This window comes from Pseudorasbora parva, chromosome 13 (genome assembly GCF_024679245.1).
Source record: "Pseudorasbora parva isolate DD20220531a chromosome 13, ASM2467924v1, whole genome shotgun sequence".
Lineage (NCBI taxonomy): Eukaryota > Metazoa > Chordata > Actinopteri > Cypriniformes > Gobionidae > Pseudorasbora > Pseudorasbora parva.
The window spans coordinates 13,541,073-13,554,002 of NC_090184.1; the positions used below are offsets into that span (position 1 = coordinate 13,541,073).

A 12,930-nucleotide genomic window follows, 5' to 3' on the forward strand; every position below is an offset into this window, starting at 1 on the left:
AATAGTTTAATTAATATGTTTAAAAAAATTATTCAGTGATTCTATTATGCCATAATGTCAACAAAAAGTCACATGCATTCATGTTTTCCCCAATTAATAGGGTGTAATTTCCCAATCCCCAGTTCCCTGTGATGTCCCAGTTCAATATTTGCAGATTCAGATAAAAGCATAACATCATTTAATATTTACATTAGTAGCCTACATCCCATTAGTCTACAACTCTTGGCTGGAGAGGTGTTAGTCTTTTTTTTTTTGTTTGTTTAAATCCTATAAACTCTGTGTTGTTGCCAATGTTGATAAAACAGTCACTCAAATCATTCAGTTTAAAGTAAAACCAGTTATTGCATAGTGAAGAAATAGTTTAGTTAGTAAACAAATCAGACCGGTTTTGTGAACCAGCTCATTAAAAATATGTTTTCACCTGGAAATAAACAGAAAGGGACAGGTTGTAACATGTTTAAACAAGAAAACGTTGTGAGGTGGACGTTTTTTAATCTTAACTTAAAACTCTCAACATTTTATTTTGACCATATCATTTGTAATAATCGTATTTTAATATCTACGTCTAGTAATACGTCATTCTCTGCGGCACGGCTCTAGACTTTTATTGTATTACTGTAGTCTGGGCTTTTATATTGAAAAACAGCTTTTCCCTCGTTGCGACTGCAAGCTTCACGCTGCTGTTTGTAGGGAAGCGCGTGCTGTCGGTGGGCAGGTAAAAACACAGCATTTGAGGGAGCGGAGAGGGTATGTCTGCGATGCCGAAAAAGTGAAAGCAAACCCATTATCGTCGACTTGTAAAAAGAGCTTATGTTTTTATCTGGCCAGTGACTACGAGTTTACGTGACTTGATATCGCCTCATTATTAGTGGCAGATGAGCTGACGTCTGTTGTCGGTTGTTCGTAGCATTAGCAGTGGCGCGGCGTGGTGCTGCCCAAAACAGTTAGCCGAGCCTGTTAGCATCTGTTTGTTTTTATAATCCCGTCTATTCTAACCGTAACCAAACTGACTATAAATGTGACTGAAATATGTTTTAATTGAGCTAAAACATCACTTGAATAATTCGCTCACTCGCTCGAGTTTGCGCGTCTGTTGCTAAGGGCCATTTAACGGTTGCTGGTGGATCGGTGTGGTTTAAGGTTGATATACGTGATGATCGCGGCTATTTCAAACCGTTACCGCGATTATTTTTAGACGGCCATTAGCTGAGATGTTTTCGTTGCTCGGCTCATCAATCCCCCTAAGTTACATATAGACCGCGTTTTTGGCCGAACTGCACGTTTGCTTTGCCGTTTCGGTAACGTTAAGTTTTGAAGTCCTGCCCTTAAAGAGATGTAACGTTATTAAAATAAAATAAAAACAACAACAACGTGTATTTATCACCGTTTAATCGTGTCAGACCCAAAACTAACTTAGTTTTAGGTGAACGGTCCCTTTACGATTGATGTGCGGTTTATATGTTGTTGCAGTCGTGTTTTATTTTTTCAGGAGTGGGGTTTAGGTGGGTGTGTAAGTGGACACCAGTCCATACTATGTTTGCATGGCTATATTTAAGTGCTGGACAGATAGGGGGGTGATAGTCTTACATAGCCCAGTGCAGAGAGTTAAACTTGCCCCAGGCCTGCTTGCACCTGTCACTAGCCTTTTCTTACACAAACATCTTGGGAATACTTTTTTTATAGTCTTGTGTGTAGTAATTGGTCTCCATCTCCCCTCTTTCTCCAGACTTTTCTATTTTGTACATACATTATTTTGTATATACTGTTTATGATGACTTCAGTGGTCACTGATGCTGCCAGGGGCAATCGGGACAGAGCCCTACAACAAACCACACACACCTCACAGCCACAGAAACAGATACAGGTGAGCAACGCACACATTCCATTGGTGGAGGGGTGACTTATGAACGTACCTACGTATGACACTGTGTTCTGATTATGGATGTCCTCTATCTTTAGGCCACAGCGGAACAGATCCGACTTGCCCAGATGATTTATGACAAAAACGATGCAGATTTTGAGGGCAAAGTCCAGCAGGTGAGCAATGTCAAAAGGAGAATTGACCGTTCGCGAAGACCCGCCCCCTTTAGTTTGAACTGTTGCTTTGTCCGACAATTTTTCTTACGCAGTGAAGCGACTTTTCCATCACAGAGCAAAGAGGATCCTGACAGGTTACTTTTAATATGAAACAGTCTCAACTCAAATGTAAACAATAAGTTCCCAGGGCTCCAGACTAACTTTTTGCCTTGGTTGCACTGGTGTGCCTAACTTTATTTAGGTGCACCAGAACACACAATTTAGATGCACCCAATTTTTTCCTTGGCTCACGTCACCTAACGCCACAATTTCAAGGTTACCTTTTTATCACACTCCATATACATTCATATATATTAAAGGAGGATAAAACACTCATTCAGTCAATCTTGAGTACCTATAGAGTAGTATTGCATCCTTCATATCTTCGAAAAGTCTTTAGTTTTATTGTATTTATAAAAGAAATATGGGCTGTACCGAATCTTTACGGAAAAAAACGAGCGCCTGGAGGCTTATCGTGTGGGCGGAGCTAAAGAATGACGAGCACGCAAAACGTCCTCAAGTGTGGGGAAACCCATGGCTATCGATCTCAGCTAATAGATATATGATCCAGAATCATTCGGAGGCTGAAATAAATTGAACAGGAGAAACAGCAACAGCAGGACGTCCGTCTCTGTGGTATGTACTGTATTTAGTGGCCTGTCAACATTTGTGTGTCTTTACTCGCAGTTTATGAGGTAGCAAGCAAAACAGTTTTGCACGTCAGACTAGTGTAACGTTATACATAGAACAACAATGGAATCCGTTAGCGCATTTGAATGACGAAGCACGCGATCGTGTCGTTTACTGATGTTTACTCACGCGACGATAGCCAACAGCACAGACATTTGAAGCAGTTTTACTCACCGGCTGCTTCCAAAACAGGACCGAACCTTTATCGCTGGGACCGCTCCGTCAAAAACACACTTCTTTGGTATGATTTGGTGAAGTCCTGACAGCAGTGACTTGCTGTGCTGAAGCGTTGAAGTCGCTTGATGTCACCCATAGGAATAAAGTGGAGCGCGGCACGGATTGTTTATGGGCACGCATTTCCTCTCTCGCTCTAGTCACGCGCGCGCGCACCCTACCCGGAGAAGAGCCCATACGGCCCATACAAGGACCTTCCGCTCTATTAACGCCAAGCCGAGCCATACTCTAAAAAAAACTCTCCGAAACTTGTGAGAAACCGGAAGGGGTATTTTTGACACAGAAATACTCCATTAAACTTCCAACATTAGTTTTTGAAACTTTGTCTTCATTTTCGTGACGTGCAGAGACAGCAGAAAACGCCCATGTGTTTTCTTTACTTTACAAAAGCATTGTAGCATTTACAAAAGTTGTTGTTGAACACAAATAAAAGTAGATCCTTTACAGGAGACCACAAGCGCCCGTCGTTAACTATCTCACAGACTGTGACTGCCACTTGATGTGGAGTTTTTTTGTTTTGTTTGTTTTCTTCGACTAACCGACTAATACAATTTTGGTTGAACAAGCATCTTCGTTTTAACTATTAGGGGGCAGACCTAAAAAAATCTCACCACATTATTAGGGCCATATGATTTCATGATATGAAAGACTCCACATAAACTTGATTTAAGCCAATTTGGCTTAGTGCAATTTTATTTTGTGACGTTTCAGTCTGTTGCCTTTGGCTTGGCTTGCTCAGATGGGACATGAAAATGTGATTGACACACATTTTCAACTAAAGCCCTGTTTCCACCAAAATTACCCGGAACAATTTGTACCAAGAACTTTTTTACAGGAACTTTTCTCCCCCCCAGACCTGCAACTGTGCGTTTCCACCGCGATAAAGTTCCGTGAAGATTAGGCAAATTAGTCCGGTGATGTAGGACCGCGCGACTGCTCCTCCAAGTCAGTGACGGACAGTAATCATTTTTGCGTGTACCGATAGAAAGATTTAATGGCCTGTTTACATGAGACGTTATCTAAACCGATCTGATGTTTGCATGTGATGACTTTCAGTCGCAATCATTTTGTCACATGCAGTTTGTCTGCCGCATCAATAATCAGGGTCCCCGCGGAGTCTTAAAAAGTCTTAAAAAGTATTACATTTCAGAATCAAAATATAAGGCCTTAAAAAGTCTTAAATTCGCGGAAGCATTGCGTTCTAGGTCTTAAATCATGTTAAACAGGTCTTAATTTTCCTACGTCCATGTAACGCTACCTCATTGAAACGCTCTCACATCCCGCAGCATGCGCGCACATGTGTGTGTGTTTGTTCCGTGGTGTTTGTAGTTCTTTCTTTCGCTAGACCAACTATTGTTCGCTCTATTACAACTACAAATTAGGCAAGCATGCCACGTGTATTGCAGCCAATCAGCTTTCGTGTTATTGGCACGAGCTACTTTCTGATTCGTACCTCACAGACGCATAAAACGGATTTTATTCTTCAGCTGAGTCTGACGGTTCTTGCAGTTCCGCGATCATGAACGCGAAGGCGAATCTTTCTCACCATCTTGCATAATGACCAAATAAAAGTATAATATACTCGATTGCACTAAATAGAGTTAATACCAGTGATAACGCCGAACTCAGATGTCAGACTGTAACGTTTTGTGTTTGCTGCCTGTCAGCGCTCGCGCGAGTGTATTGAATGTGTTATTTTTAGGCTCATTAGCCTAACGTTACTCTTGAACGATCAAATGTACACATTATGCATATGTCTATATCCTGATTTGAGTTAAAAAGTGTGGGAACTGTCAGTAAGTACTGGGCATTAAAGCTCTCAAAGTGAAAGCAAACTAATATAGCTTAACAACAACACAAATGCAGGGTCCCCGCGGAGTCTTAAAAAGTCTTAAAAAGTATTAAATTTCAGAATCAAAATATAAGGCCTTAAAAAGTCTTAAATTCGCGGAAGCATTGCGTTCTAGGTCTTAAATAGTCTTAATTTTCCTACGTCCATGTAACGCAACCTCATTGAAACGCTCTCACCTCCCGCAGCACGCGCGCACGTGTGTGTGTGTGTGTGTTTGTTCCGTGGTGTTTGTAGTTCTTTCTTTCGCTAGACCAACTATTGTTCGCTCTATTACAACTACAAATTGGGCAAGCATGCCACGTGTATTGCAGCCAATCACCTTTCGTGTTATTGGCACGAGCCTCTTTCTGATCGTATCCCACAGACGCATAAAACAGATTTTATTCTTCAGCTGAGTCTGACGGTTCTTGCAGTTCCGCGATCGTGAACGCGAATCTTTCTCACCATCTTGCATAATGACAACATAAAAGTATAATATACTCGATTGCACTAAATAGAGTTAATACCAGTGATAACGCCGAACTCCGATGTCAGGCTGTGTGTGTTTGCTGCCTGTCAGCGCTCGCGCGAGTGTATTGAATGTGTTATTTTTAGGCTCATTAGCCTAACGTTACTCTTGAACGATCAAATATACACATTATGCATATGTCTATATCCTGATTTGAGTTGAAACGTTTGGGAACTGCCAGTAAGTACTGGATCTGGGCATTAAGCTCACAAAGTGAAAGCAAACTAATATAGCTTAACAACAACACAAACGGGGAAACAGCACTTACACTTAAAGGAACACTCAAACTTTTTTAGAAATCGGGCTTATTCTACTTTGCTACATTTAGATATGTGGGGAAATGCATTTTAAGCTAAGCTAGCGGCGACCCTGCCAAACTAAAACAATGCATGCACTGAGACAAATGCATTTGTCAAAATATCTAAATGGGGTTTATCCAAAAGAAGTTGAATAAGCCCTATTTCTAAAAACAGTGGAGTGTTCCTCTTTGTATGCATCTTAATGTTGTATTTATTTGTCCTATTGTCATTTGTTTATAAGTATATATTTTATTACTGACCGATTACTTGATTACGTAATTACAACGTTTTACTTATATTAAGCAATTGCTTATTGCTGTGGTTTACTTTTAAGATGTTGGTCATATTTCCCACCCCAAGCGATCGTGTTATTAAAGATAGATATGCACTACTGGAACAGCCTTTTGTGTCTTTGTAATATGCCTACCAAACAAGATTCATGCATTTTGTTAGTTTTATTGCCATGTGTGATCATTGTGCATCTAACATAATAATATGGTTAATGTTGCATCCTAATTATGAAAAAATAAAAATGTATGAAAGTGACCACCACAAAAAAATTATATATATATATATATATATATATATATATATATATATATATATATATATATTAGGGCTGGGTATCGATTCAGATGTTCAGATTCGATTCGATTTTGATTCACAAGTCCTCAAATCGATTCAATTTCGATTCTCAATTCGATTTTCGATTCAACTCAAATGAATATAGATTTAATAAATACTATAGGTATTTATAAAAAAGAACAGTGAACATAAATGGGTAATTAAAAAGAAATGAAGAGCCACAATCATATATGTTAAACTTTTTATTTTAGGTACACCTGAGTACATTAAAACAGAACGCAACTCTATATTTCAAATCCATACAATTGTTAAATACAATTTTGATGCAACTTTATTTAAAAAATTTATCTGAGAAGTATTTTATGGATGTTTTGATTTATTTATTCTAAAACATAAAAAGCTAGGATATTGGATGTTTTTTTTATAGAAATTTTCAGTACACGACAAGCTTTTCTTGCAATTTTGCTGCTCATGTGTGCAAATTTACTTTTCATACATGAGAAATGCGTTCATTATTTTTTAGTCTATGGGTGAGTAGTTGTCGTGGTAACGGACAACAATACCTGTGGACTAACTATTATTAGAGGAAATCTGTTTATAATATAAGCTAATAGGGTTTGAATTATTGATCCTGGGCTGTATATGGACTATAATTTGAATATGTCTATAATGGCTAACGTACGTGCTTAAGTGACTGCTCAAGTTTGATCCTAATGCAAGGCAAGCATTCGCGTGTATGTAATTATTTTTAGCAGTTGTGTGATTGGCTGTGTGTGTGTGTGTGTGTGTGTGTGTGTGTGTGTGTGTGTGTGTGTGTGTGTGTGCGCGCTCGGCTGTGTGAGTGTTGTCACATAAAATGGTTCCGCAGATTTTTAGTATTACTACAGCATTTTACCTCAGCTTTATAAAAGTCGACAACGCACCGGAAGCTGCCATTTAAACACTGAATGGATAAATGATGTGCGCCTGTTGCTCCTTTGTAAGATCACGCAAGGCAAATGGGTGACATCTAGTGGAGAAGACTAGTAATTAGATTTCAATGTTAGCGGAAATAAATATTTTAAAAAATCGATTCATGGCATTTGAGAATTGATTCTGAATCGACCAGATTTTAAAAACCGATTAATCGAAAAATCGATTTTTTTTTTGCCCAGTCCTAATATATATATGCTAATCCTGGTGGGATTGAGCTATGAATAATAAGTTCACTAATACTTTGTTCAATTTAAAATAAATTAAATAATATAAGTTTAAGTAATTGAGTGATTCTGGATTTCTTATGCATGTTTTTTTATTGCGCAATATAGGTCTTAAATTTTATTCATAATGGTCTTAAAAAGGTCTTAAAAAGTCTTAAATTTGACTTGGTAAAACCTGCAGATACCCTGAAATGGGGAAACAGCACTTACACTTAAAGGAACACTCCAACTGTTTTAGAAATCGGGCTTATTCTACTTTGCTACATTTAGATATGTGGGGAAATGAATTTTAAGCTAAGCTAGCGGCGATGACCCTGCCATCTAAAACAATGCATGCACTGAGACAAATGCATTTGCCGACATATCTAAATGGGTTTTATCCAAAAGAAGTTGAATAAGCCCTATTTCTAAAAACAGTGGAGTGTATGCATCTTTATGTTGTATTTATTTTTCCTATTGTCATTTGTTTATAAGTATATATTTTATTACTGACCGATTACTTGATTACGTAATTACTTAATAACGTTTTACTTATATTAAGCAATTGCTTATTGCTGTGGTTGGTCATATTTCCCACCAAGCGATCGTGTTATTAAAGATAGATAGTGCACTACTGGAACAGCCTTTGTTTTTGTAATATGCCTACCAAACAAGATTCATGCATTTTGTTAGTTTTATTGCCATGTGTGATCATTGTGCATCTAACATAATAATATGGTTAATGTTGCATCTAGGGCTGCACGTTTTCAAGTTTTTCATTAACCGTTAACCGAGGCCCTTAGCGGTTAATACTCGGTTAACCATAGTGTGCGTCAGGGTTGTTTTTAGCTTATTAATTTGACGATTACCATCTCCGTAGTGAACGCGCCTATAGAGAGAAATGCACATCATGGATTACACAATCAGAGAGTAGCCTATTTCTTTTCGTTTTAAATTGTTAAAAGACAAGTTTCTTAAGATCTATTTTATGTCTGCGAGGCGTACGCTGAGTTTCGTTAAATTAGGATGAGATGCGCTCCAGTTCACGAGCAATGCAAGTGGCCGCCTGCACGATTAGAGCATGTAACGTTAGTAAAATATGCAGCCGAGAATGATTCACGTTTGACTCGCGCGGCTGATGAGCCTCTCCCGGCAGAGAGTTCAAGCATCGGTGGACTTGTCCCTTCAGCTCTGGCCATCTTGCTTTCAGTCCGCGATCAGCTTTTTTGTTTTCTTCATTACAGTTAAAGTAACGTCTGCTTTTCTCTAGTCATTCACAAGTTTCTCACTTCAAACGTTCTTTCTTCTGATCCGTTATGCACAGCGCGCGCGGCTCGCGCTCTGCTTCTGCTCTAATGCGACTTTTAGTCCAGTGCGACGTGTTATTTTCCTCTTCATGACGCATATTTTGACTGATGCGACTCATACTCCGGAGCAACTTATAGCCTGAAAAATGCGGTAAGCGCTGCATTGCAATACTTGCATTTCGCCCCGTCACTCTCATTTTTAAAGTGCTCCCACGCTTTCTTTGCCCGCTTAGAAAGCTGGTCATGACTTCTTCTTGTGGATACTACCCTAACCCTATGGATACTACAAATGTCTGGGAGCGCTCTGGCGGTCTATATGGGGTGCAAACATATATTACAACTAAATTCAAGGCACGTCATTGACGCCACTTAACCGAGCAAAATGTTTCACTCGGTTACGCAATTTTTAACGGTTAATCGGTCAATCGGTTAACCATGGACACCCCTAGTATGCATCTTTATGTTGTATTTATTTTTCCTATTGTCATTTGTTTATAAGTATATATTTTATTACTGACCGATTACTTGATTACGTAATTACTTAATAACGTTTTACTTATATTAAGCAATTGCTTATTGCTGTGGTTGGTCATATTTCCCACCAAGCGATCGTGTTATTAAAGATAGATAGTGCACTACTGGAACAGCCTTTGTTTTTGTAATATGCCTACCAAACAAGATTCATGCATTTTGTTAGTTTTATTGCCATGTGTGATCATTGTGCATCTAACATAATAATATGGTTAATGTTGCATCCTAATTATGAAAAAATAAAAATGTATGAAAGTGACCACCACAAAAAAAAAAAAAAATATATATATATATATATATATATATATATATATATATATATATATATATATATATATATATATATATATATATATATATATATATATATATTAGGGCTGGGTATCGATTCAGATTCGATTCGATTTTGATTCACAAGTCCTCAAATCGATTCAATTTCGATTCAATTCGATTTTCGATTCAACTCAAATGAATATAGATTTAATACAAATACTGTAGGTATTTATAAAAAAGAACAGTGAACATAAATGTGTAATTAAAAATAAATGAAGAGCCACAATCATGTATGTTAAACTTTTTATTTTAGGTACACCTGAGTACATTAAAACAGAACGCATCTCTATATTTCAAATCCATACAATTGTTAAATACAATTTTGATGCAACTTTATTTAAAAAAAAAATTATCTGAGAAGTATTTTATGGATGTTTTGATATATTTATTCTAAAACATAAAAAGCTAGGATATTGGATGTTTTTTTTATAGCAATTTTCAGTACACGACAAGCTTTTCTTGCAATTTTGCTGCTCATGTGTGCAAATTTACTTTTCATACATGAGAAATGCGTTCATAATTTTTTTAGTCTATGGGTGAGTAGTTGTCGTGGTAACGGACAACAATACCTTAACTGACTTAAGTTGACTGTGGACTAACTATTATTAGAGGAAATCTGTTTATAATATAAGCTATTAGGGTTTGAATCATTATAATTTGAATATGTCTATAATGGCTAACGTACATGCTTAAGTGACTGCTCAAGTTTGATCCTAATGCAAGGCAAGCATTCGCTTGTATGTAATTATTTTTAGCAGTTGTGTGCTCGGCTGTGTGTGTGTTGTCACATCAAATGGTTCCGCATATTTTTAGTATTACTACAGTATTTCACCTCAGCATTATAAAAGGCGACAATGCACCGGAAGCTGCCATTTAAACACTGAATGGATAAATGATGTGCACCTCTTGCTCCTTTGTAAGATCGCGCAAGGCAAATGGGTGACATCTAGTGGAGAAGACTAGTAATTAGATTTACGTTAAGCTTATGTTCAATGTTAGCGGAAATAAATATTTTAAAAAATCGATTCATGGCCTTTGAGAATTGATTCTGAATCGACCAGATTTTAAAAACCGATTAATCGCAAAATCGATTTTTTTTTTGCCCAGCCCTAATATATATATATATATATATATGCTGATCCTGGTGGGATTGAGCTATGAATAATAAGTTCACTAATACTTTGTTCAATTTAAAATAAATTAAATAATATAAGTTTAGGTAATTGAGTGATTCTGGATTTCTTATGCATGTTTTTTTTTTATTGCGCAATATAGGTCTTAAATTTTATTCATAATGGTCTTAAAAAGGTCTTAAAAAGTCTTAAATTTGACTTGGTAAAACCTGCAGATACCCTGATAATGTCAACGCTGTTTTCTCCAGCAGCTGGAATGTGTTAACTGTAGCCATAGCAACTCTTAACGGCCACAGGGACTAATACAGTATTATATAATAAGCTATTTATCTGTTGTAAAGTGTAATAATCATCTCAGAAAAAAAAAATTATTCTGTCAGGTGCAGTTAAAGTAAAAACTGCCTGGGGTAATATACGCTTTGTCATTATTCCAACATTATCTTCACAGAAAAATGAGCTTTCCTCTCTTGTCAACATGAGCGTGGAGCACGCTGTCACGTCATGTAAGGACACACTTAAAAGTAATCGGTCAGGTCGTTTACATGGTGCAAAATAGACTGTAAAAAATGAGTATGAAAGAGATTCAAGCTGTGCTGCTTTTGCTGGTTATGTATAACATTAGGTTTACTAAAGAGGTAATTAACAACGAAAGAAAAGAGCAGCATATTCAGAAAGCTTGTAAAGCTAGATTTAAAATGACAATGTATATTATTATCAGCTATTACGGACATTGAACGTGAGATGGCTGAGATGAACGCGCGCCATCAGACAGAGAGCAAGACTGATATTTACTGAACGCAGACCGAACCTCGCAAAAGACTTTTAAAAATGCCGGTTGAAATAAAATGCTGCGTGAGCTAAACCAATCAGCATGTTCAGCGCCCAAATCCCGCCTACCTCGTACTAAAAAGTACTACCTCGCTAGCAGGGCCATTTGGAGGGGGAAATATTTACCCAGAACTTCATTTAGACCCTGGTTCCTGCGGTCTAAACTCTAGTACCACCCAAAGTTCCTGGGTAAAGTTCCTGCGGTCGAAACGTGGCTTAAATATCCACGTGTCCCCCTCACTTTTAATAAAATGTATTTTTGTCCCCAGCACTTTTATTGGGTCTCACCGATTCTAGTCGACCCGCTCTGAGCGGGATTCGAACCAGCGTTACCCTGCGCGGCGACGGCCAAATTAACAGGGACGCTAAAGACAGCCTTCTCTAATCTCGGTTGATAGAGCGCTTTTTGAGGTCACGGGATTTAAAATCAGAGACAAAAAATAATCTATGACCTGTCATTTTATCTGCATCTAAATATGAGGAGGGCGCTCTCGCAGAAAGTCCAAATTCCAAAAGTGGATTCGTAGAAGTAATACCCTGAAGGAAAACTGAAGGAAAACAATCGTTATGATGATGAAACATGACGAAGACAATCAGACGAGAGCGACAATATATGCTTTATGTGTGTTTTTCAAGCCATCTCAATGTAGCCTATTTATTGACAATAAAGTAGCCTATCATATAAATAATACAGTTTTTTAATGTTTAGTATCTTCTGCTCACCAAGGCTGCATTTATTTAATCAAAAATAGTTAAAACAGTAATATTGTGAAATATTACAAATTAAAACAGCTTTTTTCCTATGTGATCAAAGCTGAATTTATCATTACTCCAGTCTTCAGTGTCACATGATCCTTCACTAATCATTCTCATATGATGATTTTATAATCAAGAAGCATTTATGATTATTATTAGTGATGAAAACAGTTGTGCTGCTTTAAAATGTTGTGGAAACCATGAAACATTTTATTTTTCAGGATTCTTTGATGAATAGTAAGTTCAATGGACAGCATTTATTTGCATTTATTAAATAAATTATTATCTTTTGTAATATTAACAATATCACTTGTGATCAATTAAATGCATGTCTGATCAATAAAAGTATTAATTTCTCTCTTTTTTAAATTTTACCACAAATGTTTAGATGGATTCCACAAAATTTAAGCATCACCATGAGCAGCACAACTGATAGGCTAATAATCATAAATGTGTTGATCATCAAATCCTCATATGAGAATGATTAGTGAAGGATCATAGGAGACTGGAGTAATGATGATAAATTCAGCTTTGATCACAGGAATAAATTGCATTTTACTATATATTCTTTGAGCCCTGCACAGACCCTGCATCCTATGACACACTCCTGCAGTCATTAA

The 12,930-nt window shown here is 37.3% G+C and overlaps 1 protein-coding gene across 5 annotated transcripts in view; it reads left to right on the forward strand.

The window, feature by feature from the left end:
• The first annotated feature begins 597 nt into the window (after positions 1-597).
• The window catches only part of ubap2b (ubiquitin associated protein 2b), a 47,681-nt gene continuing 35,348 nt past the window's right edge, over positions 598-12,930 (forward strand). For 4 of the 5 annotated variants that reach the window (XM_067413224.1, XM_067413227.1, XM_067413226.1 and 1 more), the window contains exons 1-3: positions 694-747; positions 1,727-1,864; positions 1,960-2,037. In XM_067413224.1, the coding sequence (XP_067269325.1) occupies positions 1,769-1,864; positions 1,960-2,037 (174 nt within the window). In that variant the 5' untranslated portion in view covers positions 694-747; positions 1,727-1,768. Of the gene's footprint in view, positions 748-1,726; positions 1,865-1,959; positions 2,038-12,930 lie in introns of all 5 variants that reach the window. The other variant, XM_067413225.1, reaches the window with a different exon arrangement.